At 37.0% G+C, this 22,695-nt stretch overlaps 1 protein-coding gene across 1 annotated transcript in view; it reads left to right on the top strand.

Moving 5' to 3' along the window:
- KCNH8 (potassium voltage-gated channel subfamily H member 8) overlaps positions 1-22,695 on the top strand; it is a 197,443-nt gene that overhangs the window by 139,620 nt on the left and 35,128 nt on the right. The window contains exons 8-11 of the mRNA XM_075747138.1: positions 9,521-9,718; positions 14,788-14,987; positions 17,202-17,451; positions 21,920-22,134. Of these exons, the coding sequence (XP_075603253.1) occupies positions 9,521-9,718; positions 14,788-14,987; positions 17,202-17,451; positions 21,920-22,134 (863 nt within the window). The remainder of the gene's footprint in view (positions 1-9,520; positions 9,719-14,787; positions 14,988-17,201; positions 17,452-21,919; positions 22,135-22,695) is intronic.

Genomic DNA, 22,695 nt, shown 5'->3' with positions numbered 1-22,695 from the left:
CAGAGAGACTTTGAAAATCACATTATAATCCATGCATCTGTAGTGCCTTCACTAAGGTGGATTACAAGCTTCCTGCAGGATAAAAAGTGTCTTTTCTTGCACTTATGGCCTTCCAAAATGAAGATATAAATAGACCACACCTTGCTGAGGACAAGAAATTAAATGCTCCTCACAAAGGAATTTTATCCATATCTCCAAGGGGGCATGAATTTTACTCTGATAATATAGAAATTTTATTTTCTTACTCTAAGCAGTGATACCTGCAGTTTAGAGTTGAGTTTTGTCAGATAATTAAAGCTTAACTGTCAGGTTTCCAGCACTTCTGTGGGCTCAGCTGTGTTTTTGTTGTTATCAGCAACATTACAATCAGATCTCAGATTTTTTTTCTTTTGTTTTAATCCCTTTATAGAACATCTCTTCTTCCTGAAACTACTAAGTTCATTGAATATTCATTACACCATGAAAACTTCATTTTCAGTGAGCACGATGGATCAATATCTTGTTATGACTTTGTCGAGTTACATGAGTTAAAGCTCTACAAAATGTAATTATTTCTATGATAGCTTCTAAGTATATATTCAATTAGAAATACAACAGCCACTTTATTAGCAAAGGGTATTAGTCAGCCTTACAAAAGAATTACATAGGATGTCACTTTTCAAATTAAATTAATTTTTGGTAGACTTAACAAAGGTTAAGTTTGTATCTAAAAATGCTGTAACCAAAGGGAGTATGCATTTAGTTTTGAAAACTCCATGGGTTTTAAAAGTCTTTAAAACATCTGTCTCACTGTATGTCTGCAGATAGTTAAAAACTTTCCATAAGCATCTAGGGAAAGATATAGCTTCCTCTAGATCAGTGTCCAAGAAGAAAAACAGTCAATGTATCTGCAAAGGATACTCCATAATTTAAGGCAAGCATTAAAAAGGAACCAGATATGCGGGTAACCATTTCACTTATGTGCCTTTGACTACAGAAATCAGTGTATCTTGAGTGTGCAAGCTTCATGGAGCAGTGAGGCATACATGGCCCTTCAATTTTTATATTTTTGTTTTCTGACTGTGCTGTGTCCAAGTTCAAACTTTCTCTGGATGATATTACAGATGCTCAAAAATTTGAGTAGAATTCCCAAAGTCTGCAGAGGATTATAGTTTCATGTGACATATGTTCAAATCCTGATTTTTTTTTAATTTGATCCATAGAAAGAAATTAACTAGATGCAAAGATATGGCCCAGATCTCAGCACGTTTTTGCCTTGGATTTTGGCACATGCTCAACTCTTACTTCATTTGTTAATTTTGGAAGATCCTAAAATTTGCTGTTCATGAACCCTCATGTATAATTTTAGAGAGAAGATGTCGTCTTATCATTCACAAAATAACACAGGATTACAGATTGGTAGAGGTTGGAAGGAACCTCTGGAGATCATCTAGTCCAACCCCCCTGATAAAGCAGGATCACCTAGAGCAGGTTACACAGGATTGCATCCAGGTGGGTTTTGAATAACTCCAGAGAAGGAGACTCCACAACCCCTCTGGGCAGCCTGTTCCAGTGCTCTGTCACCCTCACAGTGAAGAAGTTTTTCCTCATGTTCAGATGGAACTTCCAGCGTTCCAGTTTTTGCCCGTTGCCCCTTGTCCTGTCACTGGGCACCACTGAAAAGAGTCTGGCCCCATCCTCTTGACATCCACCCTTTAGATATTTATAAACATTGATGAGATCCCTCTCAGTCTTCTCTTCTCTTCTCCAGGATAAACAGACCCAGCTCTCTCAGCCTTTCCTCATATGAGACATATTTCCATCCCCTAATCATCTTTGTAGCGCTCTGCTGGACTCTTTCCAGTAGTCCTGTCTTTCTTGAACAGAGGAGCCCAGAACTGGACACAGAACTCCATATGTGGCCTCACCAGGGCAGAGTAGAGGGGAAGGATAACCTCCCTCAACCTGCTGGCCATGCTCTTACTGCACCCCAGGACACCATTGGCCTTCTTGGCCACGAGGGCACACTGCTGGCTCATGGATAACTTGTCAACCAGGACTCCCAGGTCCTTCTCCGCAGAGCTGCTTCCCAGCAGGTCAGCCCCTAGCCTGTACTGGTGCTTGGGGTTATTCCTCCCCAGGTGCAGGACCCTACACTTGCCCTTGTCGAATTTCATTAGGTTCCTCTCTGCCCCACTCTCCAGCCTGTCCAGGCCTCGCTGAATGGCAGCGCAGCCTTCTGGTGTATCGGCCACTCCTCATACTTTTGTATCATCAGCAAACTTGCTGAGGGTACACTCTGTCCCCTCGTCCAGGTCATTAATACATTGAACAAGATTGGACCCAGTACTGACCCCTGGGGCACACCACTAGCTACAGGCCTCCAACTAGACTCTGCACCACTTATCACAACCCTCTGAGCTCTGCCATTCAAGCTTTGTTTCTGAGACTGGTATGGTTTTGAAACTCTCAACTATGTTTCTTTTAATTTTAAAATATTACATTTCTTGTCATTACCATTGTTTGCAAGCTCCCCAAAATATGATGTTAATGATTTCACATGGAGATGTGAATGGTACATATAGCACTTACATGAATGAAGGTTTTATTTTGTTTTATACCTTAGGCTTTAGAGATGAACATCTCAGATTTGAAGCATGAAATCTTATAAAATTTGTCCTCCTCCCTCTAAAGATTTTTTCTACTTAACAGAAAGAGACATAGAGTACTTGATAGAAAAGGGGTCATTTTTTTCCTCTTCGATTACATATTAAAGGGATTTTTTTTTTGTATTTTGTATTGTCTATAATGTGGGCATTCATCAAACAAAAGCATATAAAATTTTATATATATCTGTAGAAAATGTTCTGTAGTTTCCATCATGGTCATACACACATGCGTCACTTCTGTTGGCACTTAAAAGTCCACTGAGCACAGAGATTAAGTACAATCTGCTTGTACAAGGTTAACATAATTAACTCTTCAATGTCTGGATAAGCTGGTGCAATGAATCCACCAGATGGTACCAAGGATTATGACCCAAAGAAAAATGGGGGAAAATATTAAAATAGACATAAAGTAGATTTAAAAATATACAGTTTGTGTGTCACAAAGGAGAGAGCTGATGATACGAACTGCAGAGGGTAGATGCCTCTGCCATGCATTGATCTGAAGCACCGACCCCATACTTGCTGCATGTATGGCAGTCCCCTGGCAGCATGGCTGGTGCCTGGGCTCTGATCGCAGGGTCACAGTGAGCAGTCTTGAGTGGCTTTGGCCAGAGAAGCTGTGGATGTCCCCTCCCTGGAAGCGTTCAACGCCAGGTTGCTTTGAGTAAGCTGGTCTAGTGGAGGGTGTCCCTGCCCATGGCAGGGGGATTGGAAGCGGATGATCTTTGAGGTCCCTTCCAACCCAAATCATCCTACGATTCTATGATATTTGTTTTCTTTCTCATTTTAGATGTCCACTGTTTGCAGGAAAGTGTGCTAGCAAAATAAAGACCAAGGAGAGTAGATTAATGCTAACAGTTTCTCATTGTCATGCAGCCATTATGCTTATGTCTGTTGTACTAATATTGAAGTCTTTCTAGTCTAAATTTCATGCACTGCCACTTAACTTTTGCTTATTTGGAATGTTAGCTAATTCTGCTCTTCAAATATAGCCTCTAGGCCAGAGCTGTTCCTTTTTTGCCTGTACTTGTTGACATGTCATGTAGATGCACCTCAGGTTTCCTCTTACGCATACAACATTTATTTATTATCTTGTCATATATTTTAATGTTGTGCAATTATGCCATTTGAGCACTCATGATGGAGCTGCATTTTCACACTCTTCAGACCTGCAGCTGTACGACACCTTCAGGACTGTGGGGGTTTCTATTTTTAGTACATTTTTCTAATCTGTGTGAAAGAAAAGCCTGGTTTGTCTTTTATTTGTGACCTGGTGCAATAAGGTCTGCCACATTTACAGTTGTCCCAAAGCAGTGGTTAAAAGTATGATTGCTCCTGTCATCTCTGGGGGTCTTTAATCCTTAAACCGTCTGCTCTAGTACCTGGGAGCGTCTTCTAACATGACAGGTAAAAGTCGATCATAGATCAAACCTGTAAGCAAATGATCAGGTTTTGTGACAATGAAAGGAGAACAGCAACGTTCCATGGGATTAAGTAGTAGGAATGGTGCTGTGTAGTGTATTAATAGTTTGGGGAAAAAAATGCAAATGTCTTAGCAGGAAAAAACTGCAGATGTCAAAAATATTTTGGCTAGACAGAGATTAAAATTACTTTGAGAATCTTGAAAAGAACTCAGATACCTTAAATGAGTAATCACCATGAGAATTGAGGCAATGATTATTCAATAATGCAGAGTCATGCACACTAGAAGTAGTAAAACAATTTGGTCATCTTACATACCTCTGAATTTTGAATGCATTGTATCATCCAGAAACAACTAGAGAGTAACTGTGGAAAATTCTTTGGAAGCAATCTTAAAAGCAAAGCTAATGTTTTAATGTCTAATGAATGAGAATTAAGGTTTGGTAAGGTAGAATATATTCATTATACTGTTAATTAAATGATGGTATTATCATATTTAAAATACAATATTAGTTCTAGTGTTCCCTCCTCAAATTATCTTTATGACATGAAGAAGCACATTCTGAAGAAGCAACATTGGAAGCTGATGGAAGTGATTCGGACATATAAAATCTATCTCACAGAGACTGTAATCACAAGTGCTTTTACCTAAAAAGAAGGGAATTCACTTACATGTTCTATCTTAGCAACTATCTTGCCCTAAGGTTTATTTTTTAAAGGTTAGTATTTCAAGGAAAGAGAGTAAAGATACAGGCTAAAATCTTGGCTTCGTTGAGATCAGTGGGATCTCTGCAACAGTTTTTGCCCATTTAAAATTAAAATACGAGAGGATTTTTTGCAGACTTGAGTGTGGAGCTATGTAATGAAGGGGTGGTGTGATTTCCCATGCAAACCTACAGGTTCTGCCTGACTCTAGATATGAAATGAGGGGCTGTCAGCAGTGAGTAGGGACTGCTGCAGTGAGGGCTAACATAGCTCTCAGGGCACGTGGTAATTTTCATTAAAAATTTCATTCCAGTGAAGAAGAATCTAATTTCTCTTGTATACTTTTTTCTTTTCCTTAATGTCCCTAAACTTTTCACTGCAATGCACATTACTAGGCATAAAACATACAGACTACTGTGTTAAAAATTATAATCTATTTTTATCAGAAGGCTGTATGTGCTGCAGTTCAGGACATTTTTTTAATTATTATTTTTCACTGTTTGGTGAATTATTTATACTTTTTGTCTTTTGTTCTCCAGTATTTGTAGGTTTTGTTGGTTTGGGATGGTTTTGTATTGCCTACTGTTTCATAAGGTACAGTTTTAGGTTTTAGAGAAGTATAAAGAAGACGTGGCATCTAATAAAGCCATTGCCATCGTAGTCAAACATAGCCCTTAAAGATAACCCACACTTCACAGTGTCCGCTAGTTTACCCCAGCATTACTCATTACATATTCTCCTTCTCTATTATTAGCATAACATTGCTGGCCCTAAATGAGGTTCAAATACTGTTTAAACACAAAAAGATGACAATGAGGGAACAGATAGGCTTTCCTACCTTAGCATTACTCCTAGGAATACTTAAAGTCCCTGAATTTGATATGGAACCACAGCTGAGAGAAGGTGTGCCTTTGTCCCACCCTTTCTCTTCTAATATCATTGCCACTGGTCTATTGGGGAACCAGTCCTGCTTTCAGGCATTCAGGGGTGCTCTAAGAGATACTCCTCATCCATTCCTCTGCACTTCCTCACACCGTGGTCCAAAATAAACCAGGGAGTCTTGGTCTACTTTTTAACTGGAAAAAATATATGTCTATTTTATAGAATAAATGGTGTAGTTAATTAAAACGTTAGAAAATGTAACCATTTTCTAAGTTGTTGAAATGAAGTACCAGACAGCATTTTGTTAAGTGTCTGACATATAAGGAAAATCTAAGTAGTAGTATAGCATGAATCTGCAAATTATAGGGAGTGATGTGCCTGCTTGCAATGCAGTGCAAGCACCATACTGAGGGAAGACCGAGTTTCTGGATGTCCAGTAAATGCGATAATGTGTTTTGCATCTGATTATAAAGTATATCACCTATGGCTGCTTAAATGGTATATCACTTATGGATGCTTGTTTATGTTTCTGCTAGTGCTTCAGCACTTCCCAGGTACAGGTACATGAAACTCACTACAGACTCTTTCACCAATATTCAAAGTAGCCTAACGGAGCTAGACATCCAATTCCTACTGACTTGTCCAATGGGACTTGATTGCTTAAGTGCTCTTTTTCCCTTTGAAAAATCTTCCTCTTAATTATGGTAATTGGTGCTTTAAATGTTTTCAAAGCCACAGAGCTATGTCTAGATAATGCTAATTCAGAACCAGGCAAGATTCATAATGTTAAATTCCAGGAAGCGTCCTCTGACTACAAGGTATATTTATTTCTCTCTTTTTCCCTGAGGGCAGAAATAGCTACTCAAGTTTGCCAGAGAATCTTCTGAGAGCTGTTACCTACAGAAACCAAAAAAAGTAAAAGGCATCAGCCAGTCATGCTATCTCATGACTATATTAATTGGCTAATGAAAGTATATACATCCAACTGTACCTTGTCTCTACCCCAAAATGGAAAAAAAAATGTAGTGCTATCAACAAAAATCTGAAAAGTATAGTTGCTCTGGAAGACCTTGCTGCATTTTATATAGTTTGGCTCAAACTTCATCCTACATAGTTTCTACAAAAGGTCATGATTAGGATCATCTGTAACGGCCAAAATAGAAATGAGAAGCTGTAAACATGTCCTTATCTACAGATCAGAGGAATATATTTATTGGTTTTTCACTTTCAGATATATATTTTCTTTTCCAAATCTCATGGGTCTATCATCTAAAGAAAGTCACCTAATAGCTTTTCTTTATATAATGGACTTTTTTTTTGAGCAATTGTTAGCAATTTGCTAAAATTTGTTGTAGCACAGTGATAAGCCATTCATCTTACTGATTAAGATCATTTGTCTGACTCCAAGTTATGCCACAGAACTGGGCACAGAGTTCTAAACTCATCTCAGGTACTGGTGTCTTGGCCAGAAGTGCTTGTTAGCAACTCTAAAATACTATTCTTGTATTTGGTACTTTGGTAGTAGAATTAGAAATATTATAGGGACTTCTGCTGTTTGATACAATGTAGGCATTTATTTTTCTACCTTACCTTTACTAGCAGTAATGCATCCTTTAGGAACAGTGACGTTTCAGTAGGCTTGGGTTTTTTGCTTGATAACCTTGAACGTAAAGTGTGCTGTAAAGGAGAAACCATTTTACATCTATCAGTGAAAGAATGGAGTCATCCACCTTTTCTGGATAGCATTGAAAATGTATTAGTCAGAAAGTGAGGCTCATAATGTTTCATATAAAGTTACCATAGGTAAACTCAATTCTTTTTTTGTTTGATAGCTGAATCTGAGGTGGAGAAACTTGCAATCAGCTGCAATATGACTGCCAGGAACAATGAATGTGAAATTCATTGAGATTAAAAAAGGCAGAAAAAATGGGAATACAGAGACCAAGAACCAGTGGCTTTTAGAAGACTTCCAGAAAGAGATTTTCTCCAAAGAGGCATTATTTCAGTATTGACGCATCAGTTCCAGTTATTTAAAATAACTTATTTAATTTGCTTCTGTTTTATACTTCTTCATATGACTAGAATACTTTCAAATCCTGATGTTGAACTTTATGATTGTAATTCTTTACATTAGGTTTAGATTGATTTTTTTTTTAACTCTATCTACTCTCTGCCAGGGGTTTTCTTAGGTTTTTGTTCTTTATTCTTTAATGTGTGGGATTACGTTCCCTAACATGAGCGTAGGAATGAAATCTGCCATATAAAGATCCATATAATTGTTGAGGAAATGTTGTGTAATCTCAGAAAAACAGTAGTACACAGAGAGAGGACTGGTATTGGTTCAGGCTTTTTTTTTTTTTTTTTTTTTTTTAGCTTTGCTTTTCTAATTAAATAATTAGGAGCCACAAGTATAAAATAGCCTCATGTGATTAATACTTTCTATCAAGGCATAAATCAAGGAGATTTTCATGTGCTTTCTCATCTGTTGGTGAGGTAAACCAGCCCACTCAGTAGTGCCATCTTATGACAATGCAGACCACTTTCACTTATACTTTTGATTAAGTTCATTGGCCTGTATAGAGTGAGTTGGCAGGGTCACAGCTAGACCTTACGCTGTCATTACCCAGCTCTTCTGGTAGCTGGGTCAGCTTTTTCTGTAGGAGAGAGTGCAAGAGATTACGGAGCTGAGGATGGTAGCATCCACGCCTCACAAGTCTACTGTAGCTGTTAAACTTATAGATTTTTCCCCAACTTAATTGGAAGTGCTGGGACACATACTTTAAATCTGCCCCCTACTTTTGCAGATATTCTGTACAAGGGGATTCCCCTTAGTTCATACTTGGATTCATCCAAAATGAAGAAATGGATGCTGACTGAAGTGGAGAGACAATAAGCTTCAGGAGGTGATTCAGTCCATCAGCTCTCAGCTTACAACAGGGGGACCCCCAAACAATTTTTCTGAAATAAAACTCTGCCTGCCAGAAATATGTATTTTTTGGCATCTCTGGCTGAATATCCAGGAAAGATTCCCACTCTCCCAAGAAAACTGCTTAACAGCAAAATTGTGCACACAAATTAATTTTTATCATTTTTTTTCCCCATCTTTCTTTTTGTGAAGAATTGTGTTTATGCAATTCATTCAGGTTGTTTGTTTTCCTTTTCCAAAAAAGAATGCATACTTTGTGTTGCTTTGGAGTTTTTCTGTTGGTTTGTTGTTGTTTTTTAAATATCTATGAGGCAGTAGCTAATTTGACTTTCTTTAGCACACATAGACTCATTTAGCAAAATGAAAGGGACAATTAAAACAAAAGGAACAAAAATGAACAATTTAGAAAATACTTACTGAAGCATCTTTTGAAAATTATTTGTGGTTTGTAAGTTATGTTTAGTTGTTTTACTCTTTTCTACTGTAAAAAGCTCTAAATATGTAATTATTATTATAACAATTTAGTCTTAGAATCTCAAAAAGCTTTCCAAGCATTAATTAATGGAAAGAATCAAATCAGTATTGCATTCTTACTGCAGTATTATTAGGTGATGATTTTTTTCTTTTCAGTGCCTTAATGGATTTTGTGAATTATCTAATTAGACCTGCAATATGCAATTCAAAATCACTTGATTTCCATACAGAAATACAGTTCTTGTCATAAATAATCATGCATTAAAAAAAAGTACTCCAGAGACACAATCCTTTACATGTTGTATAAATTCCTGCAGTTTAATATTCTTTTTATTCTTGGAATTGTGTGAAGAATGCAGTGTCTTCTAAATAAATATTTTTTAGAATTATTTTGTCTTACAGAATGTGTAGTTTTCCTGGTGTTAGTATTCCTTAATAGTTTTTCTTCTGCTTTGTTTTTCAGGTTGGCTTCATGAGCTAGGAAAACGTATTGAGTCTCCTTACTATGAGAATAATACACTAGGAGGCCCATCGATCAGAAGTGCCTATATAGCTGCCCTATATTTCACCCTCAGCAGCCTCACCAGTGTTGGGTTTGGAAATGTTTCAGCCAATACCGATGCTGAAAAGATTTTCTCCATTTGCACAATGCTGATTGGGGGTAGGTACAAATGCTAAGCATCATGTAAAACATTTTGGGGGAGGGTAGGGATGAGTAAAGTAAGAGTTGAAATTTTGCTACCTTTTTTTTTTTTTAAGAAGGAAATATCTTTGTTGGTTTTACACTAGATAAACTCTCTTAAGCAGACATATTTCTAACCTTTTGATCACTCATGGTGACAAAAGACAGTCGTCACCTGGTAAAACGCAAACACGTTATTGTCAGCGCGTGACCCAGCCATGTGCCAGGGGAGCGCCTGCATTTTGGTGACGTGCCAGGCACTTTTCCAGTCAGCCAGGTAATAGGTGCACGTTCAGCTCCTGTTCGGTCCCCGCAGCAGCCCTGGGAATGGCGGCGAGGGGAGGTGGGCAGCCCACCGGTGTATCTGGCTGTGAGCTGCTGCGTATCCGCACCTGAAGGACCAGCCCAGAGAGAAGGCAACGGAGACAGTACAGAGCCAGGAGCACTGTTTGGTGAGCCGTAGGCGACTCTATCATAAACAAAAGGCAGTTTAATTAATTTTTTTTACTACGTCACTGGTTCAGATTAGAATCAAAATGCAATGTTTTTTGTCATATTTGGAGCTCTTAGTAGTGTTTTTATTTATGTTAATTACCTAGCAGTACTGTTGGGGAGAGCCATGTGCTCATTTACTGTCACCTTCTTTCTTCTGAGGCACCTGGGCAAAATCAGTGAGCTGGTGGGACCTGCAGAGCTTGGTAAGCCCAGGGCAGCGGAGGAAGTACCTGCAGCTCTCTCTTTACCTTCATCTTCCCTCAAAAAATTTAGCTGTGCTATTTCATAGTGTGTGCATCATACAACTCAAAGATGTCACAGTGAGTGTGAAGGGTAAAAGCAAATCACCTCTAGAGTACTGCCCCCTCTCATTTTAACTTTTTTTTCTGCTTGCCTAATTGTTCTGGAAATACTAGTAGATATTTCTCCAGAGATAGTCAATAAGGCACTGGTTGTCAGCTTTGCAGCATAAATTTTCCTGAGCAAAAATAAATTCACAACTTGACATTGGAAAGCCAGGGAACACGATGAATGACCTGTAAACTATATATCTGCAGCATCAAGTGGTATAAAAAGTGCTCAGTGAATTAATGTAATTTTTCCCAGATGTGAAAATGAGTAGCAATAGTATAATGAATCATCCAAGAATTATGTCATTTTGGTTTTGACAATGTCTCAAAACCACTAGCAGCTCATTAATTGCTTTTGCTGGTAGCATAATATTATAGTTTTAAAAAACAATGTGGTCTCTCTGCTTTGGGGCTTTCACTACATAAAATCTGTTGGAATGAAGGAAGGATTTTTCTTTTCTGTCAAGAAATCAAGAGATATCCTCTGCAAGGCAATGATGAATATTTAATACACTTTGATATGACAGAACTTTCACAAACTTAATAGAGTAGAATATAAAAGTATCCTATACTTTTATTTAGTCCAGTTGTAGCAATTTCTTTTTCATTTCTTATATAATTGATAGATCTAATATGCTTGTGCACGGACTAAATTGTGAAGAACTAGTCAACTGAATGTGGTAAGAGGGAACTGAAAACTGAAAGGCAAAGTTACTCACAGGCAGGCAGGTAGAAGAATGACTTTACATCTGGGAGGACCCAGGGAACAAAATATATCCAGGTAAGAAAGCAGAACAGGCTAGTTTGCAGATACTTTAAGAATTGTATTTTAGACTATTTGGGAAAAACAGCTGTCGTGGTTTTACCCCAGCCGGCAGCTGAGTACCACGCAGCCGCTCGTTCACTCCCCCCCATCAGGATGGGAAAGAGAATCAGAAGAGTTAAAGTGAGAAAACTCGTGGGTTGACATAAAGACAGTTTAATAGGTAAAGCAAAAGCCGCGTGCACAAGCAAAGCAAAGCAAGGAATTCATTCACCACTTCCCATGGGCAGGCAGGTGTTCAGCCATCTCCAGGAAAGCAGGGCTCCGTCATGCGTAATGGTTACTTGGGAAGACAAATGCCATTGCTCTGAACGCCGCCGCCCCCCCTCTCTCTTCCCCCAAGCTCCTTATAAACTGAGCATGACGTCATATAGTATGGAATACCCCTTTGGTCAGTTTGGGTCACCTGTCCTGTCTGTGTCTCCTCCCAACTTCTTGTCCACCCCCAGCCATCCCGCTGGCAGGGCAGTGCAAGAAGCAGAAAAGGCCTTGGCCCCGTGTAAACACTGCTCAACAGTAAGTCCATAGAACAAAAACATCTCTATATTATCAATGCTGTCTCCAGCACAAATCCAAAACATATCCCCACACTAGCTACTATGAAGAAAAATCAGTCCTCTCAGCTGAAACCAGGACAACAGCAGAGCAAGGAAACTCGAAGAAGGAGTTAGCATCACGCAGCCCAACTTGTGAGCATGCCTCGGAAAAATCTGTTAGGAATAAAGTACTAGTTTGTGTAGTTTAGGACATAACACATTTTCATTTCTTAAAACATTTTCTGATGTATAGTTTTGGTTGATATTTAATTTTAGAATTCTCTAGTGGAAAGTGATGTCTAGAAAAAAATTGATGTCAGTCTTTTACAGTTTTTAGACCAAGCTGTTAGTTTATGAAGTTTGAGTTATAATGGATACCATGATTTAGTTTATCAGTAGTTTGTCTGTACCTCTTTAATGTGTGTCACTGCAAATTGAAAGAATGAAGTGAATTTATTGCAACCTTGAAGAAAGTTGAAGCCAGGAAAAAAATCAAGTGTTAATTGAACAGATAAATAACTTATAATATTCTCATTTGATTTTTACCTACCTCTTGGTATTAATTTTTAGTCTGCATGAATATGAAATTACAACTTAAGACAAGTAATATTGTGAAGATAAACATCTTATTCTATACAATATTTCTTCTTAAATTTGGAAAGAAAAGTTACTTATTAAAATTTAACCAGAATTCCTAGGATACCCAGCGTCTGTAAAATATTAATCAGATCTGTCCTCCTGAATATGACCGTACTATGTGCTGTCTTGTATTCTTTGTCCTCTGAGCAAAGAATGTGCAGTTTTGTATTTACGAGGCCAGAGCCCCATTCTAGTAGCTCCAGTCCTTTCTGGGTTCAGAGGTGTTCCTCTGTTCCCTAAGCAACAAAAATGTCATTTAGAATATCCATTTAAATCAAGACGACTTTATGAAACATGATTCCTAGAAGTTTTTCACTTGTCCTGCTTGGTTTTAGAGAATGGATTAACTGATTTCTTACAGAATGTAAGGTGGTTCTGTGATTATTTGATAAAGAAATCTAATGCCTATCACAGCCAGGAATAGCTTGTCATCATCAGTAGCAGCTGTCTGCCAATGTACATATGCAGACAGATTCTCCCATAATAATAAAATTCTTGATGAAATTTGTTCCTATAATAACATCACAGAGATCTCTACGCTGTTCAGCTTCTAACCTTGCAGCCTGTTCGGACACTCACAATAACACATGATTTTTACGTATACATCCATACACCAACTAATGCTTTATCCCTCCCCCCCTTTTTAAATGGATTATCACGGCCTTAAAGAGGCTACACCATCTCTTTAGCTTATTTAGCTATGTATGGTTGAATCGTTTCAGCCCTAGCTGCCATATATCTATCATAGTGTCCTGTATAGCATTACACCAGTCCCTCACATTTTGCTGCGCAAGCTTCTGACATTAACGACTGAGTAATTCACTGCACCATTTGGAACAACACCTAGTTGATCCAGCTAATTCTTCCTATAAATAAATTTCCAATTACGCGTACTTTTTCTTTCTAATATTCATATCGGATCCTTTTCCTACTGCCCTGCTTTTCATTTGTCTTCCTTTACTAATGGACTTGTATTGATTTAATCGTATCATTGGATCACCTCTACAAGAATGCACATTGTATTGTGAAACTATATTGCACTGCAGTGCTTTCTCTGTTTTTTTGCACTCCCTTCACAATAAAATCAAAGGTATTGTTACTAGCTCCTTTGTGTTTTACTCAGCGTGTAAAAATTTTCAACACTCCAAAATAAAGAATTTTCTGCCTATTTCTACCAAGTAGAAGTGTTACTAACCACCAAAACACATCCTTTCCTCCTCCTGTTCCACCTTGTCTCTCCTCACTCACACTGGACTTCTGTAATTTGCAATACAAGTTCAACATCTTTTTTGTCTTGTTTACAAACCAATTCCTTTGTCACTCTGAGGAGTCTGCTTTCTTTCAAGCACTAGAAAGATAGATGTTCCTTAAGAGTAATAGTCAAGCTCTTTAATAGTTTTCTCAATAAAGAATTTGTAAATGTGTATATTATATACCTCAAATCAATACCACATGACAGACAATCTAGCAGTGATTTTTCCCACTTATAATCAGCAAGCACATTTCTACGCAGACAAACCCAGACAACCTGTATCTGTAACCATTTCTTCAATTTTGCTTCGGGTCTTTTTGTTCCCAAGCCTGTCTCTAATTGCAGACAAACTCCAGGATGTCAGAACTTTCTGATAAACAATTTCACACCATATTTCACCTTCTCAAGCAACATAAGAGATCGGATTGTCAGTTTGAACGTATATTTTTTTTTAACCTGAATTTCTTCTTTACAATATTTTTTTTCTGTCTTTTAATATTTTATTCCCCAGAATATGATACATCTCTAAATGTTCTTTGTAATCTCATTCCACTACACGTGGTCCCCATTAGTAATTTGCTTTATTTATATGAGTTGTCTGAAATCTATGACATTCTATGTAGTTGCTAACTGACCGTTTGAGTCTAGTTTTCTTACTGATTCATAGTTTCTCATTATTTCCTGAGCATGCCTGCCTTCATGTGTTTGTCTGTTTTCCTTTTTTCTTAGACTATAAACTCAATTTGGCTTGGGTATTCTTTTGCTTGGTACCCTGACTAGATAGCATCAGATGTGTTCTACCCTGTCCCGTGGCTATGACTGCTAGTGACACAAAAATTTGGAAATGAATAATCATATGAATGTATATTACTCAAGATCCTGTTTATTTTCTGTCTTACATTTTAATGATCAACAAATCATTCCACATTGCACATAATTTTATCTTCCCCTAGCTCTGATGCATGCCTTGGTGTTTGGCAATGTGACTGCCATAATTCAAAGGATGTACTCCAGGTGGTCCCTCTATCACACAAGAACCAAGGATCTGAAGGACTTTATACGGGTCCATCACCTGCCACAGCAGCTAAAGCAAAGGATGCTTGAATATTTCCAGACCACATGGTCTGTCAACAATGGAATCGATTCCAATGAGGTAACCAACTGAGGGAGGTTGTGTGTGTTTGATGGTTTGGACTATTGACTCAGAGTCAGAGAGGTGTGTGTATGGGGATAATTTTCCATTTGTGATGCTATGGTTTTTGTGAAGTTACATATAAAAAAGAACATGAGTAAAAATAAAGCTGGGAAGAGGGTATGGTATTGAAAAATCTGGTTTAGAACATCATATCAAATATATTAAAAATTCAAACTCCTCCATAATTCTGAAATGTTGAAGAAGAACTCAACAGAAACCTTTTGGATGATGCCAGCAGAAACACCCCAGTGAGCAGTTATGCCTTTCACCTAACAAAAAATCTGCTGGGCTTTCTGAGTGTTTTATAAAGGAGGGAATTCTTTACTGCCCTTTCCTCCCTCCTTGCTTTTCTTTTATTCTTTGCAATCCTGTAAACAAGTGGTTTGGCCTGAATTTTTATGTTATTGATTTTCCTATTTTTTTAAATATTGCAGAATGTAACATGAGAGTGAAATCAAAAGAGAGATTTCTGGTCGTGTCTTTGCTTGCTTGTTTTAAATGACTTATCCGGGTTATGTGTTACTATACTGCAGGAGAAATAATGACTTCTCTCTGCTGGAGTGTTATTTGAATGATCCATTCCCCTCAGAATTCTTGTTATATATGTCATTATGAAACTCAGTGGCCTCTAAAGATAATGTGGAAATAAGCAGAAAGATTTGGAGTTGAGAACATTCTTTTCTTGATAAATGCTTTTTGTGGTGAGCACAGCACAAAGAATGGGATTTTCAACAGCATCCTAGCAACGGAAGGAGCCTAGTAAGATTTACAAAGGTACAAAAACCACTTAGACATCAAAGCTTTCCTAGATTTCCTTCGGCTTCTGAACCTTCTGTACCTTTAGTCACACTGAAAGTAAGCAACTGTTGTACAACAGCAGACTCCGGAGAGACCATCAGTATTTCATGATTTGGTTTCCATCCACAAACTGCCTTGTCTAAGCCCACTTGGTCAAATGTTGGCTGGTTGCATTGCTCAGATGCCAGATCTCCTCAAACTACAGACAAAACTATATTTGTGGGCTTGCAACTTGCATGGTCCAGACCTCTGTCCATAGGCAGGCAGTATACTTTGCATCACTGACACTTGAAATCAAACATTTTTTTAAAAGCTCCACCTGAAATTTTTGATTATTTGAGCAGTTACATATCATTCTCAGAAGACTGTCTCTGAGCAGAAGGATGGTTCTCTCAATTTTGCCATCCTGCAGCAGATCTTCTGTAAAACGTATACTGATATCATTAAGTGTTGCCCAGGCTACCTTGGGAATTTGTCTAAAATTAAGACCAAGGAGAAATAGGAAGACCTTATGGTCTTTTAATTTCCATGGATTCTTCCACTGAACATGCACCTTGTCTCCATTCCTTTCCCAACTCTTCTTCAGGGTCAAATTGCATCATTTAAAAAAAAAAAAAAAGGCACCCCCCCTCAAAAAAAAACCAAAAAACCCTCCAAGAAGGACCTTAGAGGTTTACTACATAGACAGTTTTAGTTATTCTTCTTCCAGTGGTTTTACCATAGAAAAAGCAATATAGCTTACTGACAAATTTTATATAGGCATAGCCATTTTAAAGAAAATCTAAGTTAATTTTTGTTCTGTTTTCAGTGTATATGCCACTGTATACAGTGGTATATACCTGAACAGCCTACTGTGTTCTTACAGCTGAGAAGAACTTGGACAAGGTTAAATTGTGCATTAGGGGGAATTGCTACACAAAGTGTTGATTTCTTTTTTTTCTTGTTTTTGTATAAAGGCATATTTTTATTAATGTTTTTCCTGGACTTTATCAGTGTTTATCAGCATAATGTTTTATTAAGACATAGCTCACATATATCTTATGAAGGGGATAAGAAAAATCAAAGGGAAATCTTTGCATCAGTACAACATTTGCAAAAGAGGAAAATTATTTTACTTTTTTCTCTTTTTTGCCACCTTTTCTTTCTTTTCTTTTCTTTTCCTTTTCTTTCTTTTCTTTTTTCTTTTCTTTTCTTTTCTTTTTTTTCTTTTCTTTTCTTTTCTTTTCTTTTCTTTTCTTTTCTTTTCTTTTCTTTTCTTTTCTTTTCTTTTCTTTTCTTTTCTTTTCTTTTCTTTTCTTTTCTTTTCTTTTCTTTTCTTTTCTTTTCTTTTCTTTTCTTTTCTTTTCTTTTCTCTTTTCTTTTCTTTTCTGACAGCTTTTAAAAGACTTCCCAGACGAGCTGCGTTCAGACATCACCATGCACTTGAACAAGGAGATTTTGCAGCTCTCCCTTTTTGAGTGTGCCAGCCGTGGTTGCCTCAGGTCTCTGTCTCTGCATATCAAAACCTCCTTCTGTGCTCCTGGGGAATACCTCCTCCGGCAGGGAGATGCCCTGCAAGCGATCTACTTTGTATGCTCAGGTTCCATGGAAGTCCTGAAGGACAGCACGGTGCTGGCAATTCTCGGTATGCTCATAATCATAGCTTCAAAAAGAATGGTCCTCTGTTGCAGGAGGACCTTCACTACTAACTGATGGCTTAGTATGTCCTAGTAGTCTGATGAGAAAGACTTTGCTGGATTTTAATCTGCTATTCATACTCTATGGACATCCCTATTTTTTTTTTAGTTTAAACTTCCTTATTTTATGCTTTAAGGAGCTTTCCACTGCTAGAGTGTTAGCTGTGCAATATTTCACTTATATCCTGGTTTTCTTATTCTCTCTGCATGTAAGAAGGTACTTGCTAGCTTTTGGTATCAATTGCTGCTTTCAACTAAATTTGATGATAGTATTGACACCTCAAAGGACATTGGTTATTAGTTCCTAAATCTTTCATGAAAATTAGTGGCCAGGCAGTGCTCCCACTAATACTCACAAATGAAAGAAAGCAATGTGAGCCTACTCTCATTCCTTGATGGACGCGTATGAACAGCCCTTGCAGGACAGCCATGTGGTGAAAAACAACCATTGTTGGCTCTGCTCCCCAAAGAGTTACTTCTTCAAGCTAACTGATGCTGTCAGTAGTCATCTGAGTATATTACCACGGAGAAAGGCCAGAAGTTCTGTTCTAATAAATTTTGTTTAGTTGTTTTCTGCTAGATGACTGCTTTGTCTTACCAAGGGTTAAGCATCTCTATCTGTAAATTTCAGTGATTGGCCTCAATCTAGTGCCTACTAAAGTGATTCCCTTTATCTTCAGCTAAAGGATGATTAGACTTGTCTGATATAATGTTTATAAAGTGTTTTGGTAAAGTAAAATATAAAATTTACTTTAAATGTAAAGAATTATTTTATTATTATTTTAATACCTATTTAGATTTAAATGTATTCTTCTTTCTAATAACTAATATTCTAATATTCTTATAAAGCAGAGTTGAAAAGAACATTTCCTTTTTTGCTTTCCTTCCTGTTTTGTGGGATTGCACTAGACTGTTGATAATGCAAGCTTCTGGTCTTCTGTAATTGAATTTCCTTTACTTTACTAGCATGTATTTGTTTGGTCTTTTTTTAGAATATAAATGTGATACTTGTCCCATTTGTTTCATAACTCTTTAATTCCATTAGATTGACAGTCCACATCACTCCGTCATTCATTTGTAATTAGGAAGTTTTAGAATGCCTTGATTTTATTGGATCACATAGATCAAAGCTATAAAATACGGCTTAGAAAAAATGTAAGCTTAAATATAGCAAAAGGTCAAGAGCTGCCCCCATTGGAACTATGATTTCATTAATGATTCCATTTTCAGGCACTTCTGAAAATGTTAATGAAAGCATCATTGTGTAATGGTGACAATGAAAACAATAAGAAAGAGATTTGTGGATTTCTAAGAGAAGTTAATGAAATCGTAATGCAAAAACATAAACATAATACAGTGAAATAATGTTTTGTTACAGTGAATGGGAGCTTCAGCATTTAAACCTTACCAGCACGAGGTAAATGCATCAAACCTGTAGGTCCCTATGAGAAACAGCGTTACTGACGTGATGTAAATCCAAGAGAGCAGGTTTTTCCCTGACAATACTGGGTTACTTACAGTTCCTAGGCCAATATTTTATAATTCTTTCATAACTCTAATTCTAGTGGATTAGTTTTTGTTTACTGAACCATTCTCACTAATAAGCAATACAGCCACAATACAATGAAATGCTCTGATTAAATACAGCTCTCTGGTTCCTCTTGAGACTATTACTTGGTATCTAATAATGACAGTTAGGATATTTTTAATAGGAAAATATTTTTTAATATAACAGTTAAGTACTGTTTGAATATACACCTTAGATTTGTTAAAAAAATTGGCCATAAGTGATTTAAAAGATATCCATAAAGAGAAGAAATTTTTAACTTTGCAGGTATATTAACAGATGTGTCTGCATAAACATTTATAAATAACTTTGCTCTCCAATGAAAAAGAAAGAAAGAAAGAAAGAAAGAAAGAAAGAAAGAAAGAAAGAAAGAAAGAAAGAAAGAAAGAAAGAAAGAAAGAAAGAAAGAAAAAGAAAGAAAGAAAGAAAGAAAGAAAGAAAGAAAGAAAGAAAGAAAGAAAGAGCTATTAAGAATTACTTACATGATTCTGTTTATGTAACAAATGTTAATATTCAAGGTGCAATCACTTCACTGCTGCAGTAATTCTACATGAAACTTCAGCTTACTACCTACAGCTTTTGCTACATGATTTTCATTTGAAAAGAAACATACAATCAGATGAATTGTAGAGTCTTTCAAGTTGACATTATTTCATCAAACACTGAAACTACAATAAAATACAACTCTAACATTTTTTCCAACTTAGTTATGCATTATTGATGCTGTTTGTATGCCTAAAAAAGTTTCTAATTAAGATGTTTAAAGATCAGTTTTGGTGTATTTGAAATATTTTTTTCCCTTGTCCATATTTACATAGCCAGCAATAGATTAACATTGCCAGCCCTCTGCTTAATATAATCAAAGAAATTTAAAGAATTGACATTTACAGCAAAACGTAAACATGAATTATTGTTTAGCTTTACACTATATTTCGTTATGCAAGCATTACATCATGTGTTGAGCAATGACATATGTTATTGTTATCTATCAGATTTACCTTTCCCAGATTGACCTAAGCTAGTACTAGTAATCGCAATTCTTAAGAGACGCCAAAGTAGCATTAATGTGTGTATATTCCTAGCATAAAAGAAAATCCCTTAGTTTAACTTACTCTTCAAGTACACCGTATCCTGCATAATATCCAGTTGGAATCACATGGTGGATGGATTTTCAGATTTTACAGTCTTCACTTATTAATCACAGAATAGTGTAAGATTGGAAGGGAACTCTGGAAGCCACCCAGCCTAAACCTGCTTAAAGCAGGTCCTGTTTAGCTCAGCTTGCTCAGGGCAATGTCCAGGCAAGTTTTGAATGTCTCCAAGGATGACGATTCCACAGCCTCTCTGGGCAGCCTGTCCCACCGTTTGACCTACCTCAAAGTGACTTTCATTTCCTGATCTCTAATCACAATTTCTTTTGTTACAACTTGTGTCCAGTACACGTTGTCACACTGTGCACCCTGAAAAGGATGCACTGTCTTCCCTACTTTTTTCCATGAGGCTGTTGAAGACAGCAATGATGCCTTTTCTCCTTAAGGCAGAACAATACCCAGGTTTGCGGCCTCTCCTTATTCTCCTGTCCCTGATCATCTTTGTGGCCTCTTCTGGACTCACTCTAGTGTGTCACTATTCTGTCTTGTACTGGGAAGCCCAAAACTGGACAAGGTACTCCAGATGTGGTCTGACAAGTGGCGTATAGAAGGGAAGAATCACTCTCTGGGACTTGCTGGCTGCATTCTTGCTAATGCTGCCCAGGATGTTCTTGGCCTTCTTTGCTGCAAGGGCACATTGTTGGCTCATGTTCAACTTGTAGTCCACAAAGATCCTCAGGTCCTTTCCTGCGCTGCCGCTTTCCAACTGATCAGTCCCCAGACCATACTGCTGCAGGGAGGTTACCAGCCCAGGTGCAGGACTTGTTATTTGTGTTTGCTGAACTTCATGAGGTTCCTTTCAGTCCTTTTCTCATGCATTGAGATTCCACTGAACAGCAGCTTTGCCTTTCAGCATACCAACCACTCCCCGCAATTTGGTATTGCCCATAAACTTGCCAAGAATGTACTCCATCACACTGGCCAAGTCTTTAGCAAAGACAATCTGCATTAACTTTTGAGGAAGACTTCTGGTTCAATGATTGCTCTTTGGACTTTATACCTCACATCAGATGTTTATGGAAGCTTTTCATTTTTATGCTCTTCAGTTGTGGTTTTTAATACATCCATTATTCGAAGGCAGTCTTGCCCATAAATGACAATATAATGGCTTAAGAATTCATTCTTTTTTCTTGACAAAAGTGCCATCGAGCTATGCATCTATTAATAGCCTATACAACTAAGATACATCATGAAGTGTAGCTATGCAGCCATAGCTATCAGACATTGTGAATGTTTTACAATCCAAATTCTAAGAAGTAAAAGGGTCATTTGAACGGACAATCTATACTTCATTGTGTCATTGTTAAAATGCTATCTTAACACCTGTTTGTTCTAACAAAGAAAAAAAAAGCTAGAAACATAATGTTCTTTTTTTGAAATACAAAATCACATCTGTTATTAATTACTAGTATAAATCCTGACTTTACAAGTAGTTATTTGATTGCTCCCTTAAATCAGGTAGTTACATGTCTGGAAATTAGTCTTTGTACCTCCATTTAATTACATATAAGATTGCACCTGCAAAAAAACCAAAAAATACAGCTTTTAGACAAAAATCCTTTAGAATGTTATTAATTAAACAATGCAGTAGTAACAATGGGATTTAAGATTTAGCAATTATGTTAAACAGATTTATGACTCAAAAAAGAAGTAAAGAATTCATGCTTTGAAGATTATTAATTTCATATTTTCTTTTAGGTAAAGGAGATTTAATTGGAGCAAACCTGTCCATTAGGGATCAAGTTATTAAGACAAATGCAGATGTTAAAGCTCTAACGTACTGTGACCTCCAGTGCATTATCCTCAAAGGTCTCTTTGAAGTGCTGGACCTTTACCCAGAGTATGCTCACAAGTTTGTTGAAGACATACAGCATGATCTCACATACAATCTAAGAGAAGGCCATGAAAGTGATGTAAGTATCTTTAAAGGTCTCTGCAGCTATTGTTACCATTAAGATGTTTCTCATACTTTATCCAGTTCTTACAATTTTGTCACAATAAAGCATATAATACAGAGATTACGTTAAAAGGACTGCTCATTCCATTTGTTTGATAATTCAGTCATTACCTACGTGAATCATTTATCAATTGATCAGATTATAAATAGCGACATGTTCTCTGCTTCTGATTTTAACATAGAAAATATCATCTGTGAGAGAACATTCTTTAATATTTTGTCATTTTTTACTTATGTTTAAAAATAATTCATATTTATGTAAAGCATGTGTCCAAATAAAGGTATTTTACTATACCTTTTCTAGAAGGTCATGTGCCAGTCTAATGAACATTCATTTCATAGATCACTGATTATCACTTCTTAGTTAAGAATGTCACCACACACATTCAAAATGAGAAACAGTTGTTTCTCATCACACTGCAACTAAAATGTGCTTTACCATTTAAATGAGCAATTTAATACGAAATAACGACAAGAAATTCCAGATAAAGCATTGGTGAAAGAGTTAAGTATAGAC

Source organism: Balearica regulorum, chromosome 2 (assembly GCF_011004875.1).
Source record: "Balearica regulorum gibbericeps isolate bBalReg1 chromosome 2, bBalReg1.pri, whole genome shotgun sequence".
Taxonomy (NCBI): Eukaryota; Metazoa; Chordata; class Aves; order Gruiformes; family Gruidae; genus Balearica; species Balearica regulorum.
This window is presented reverse-complemented; position numbering and strand designations above follow the sequence as displayed.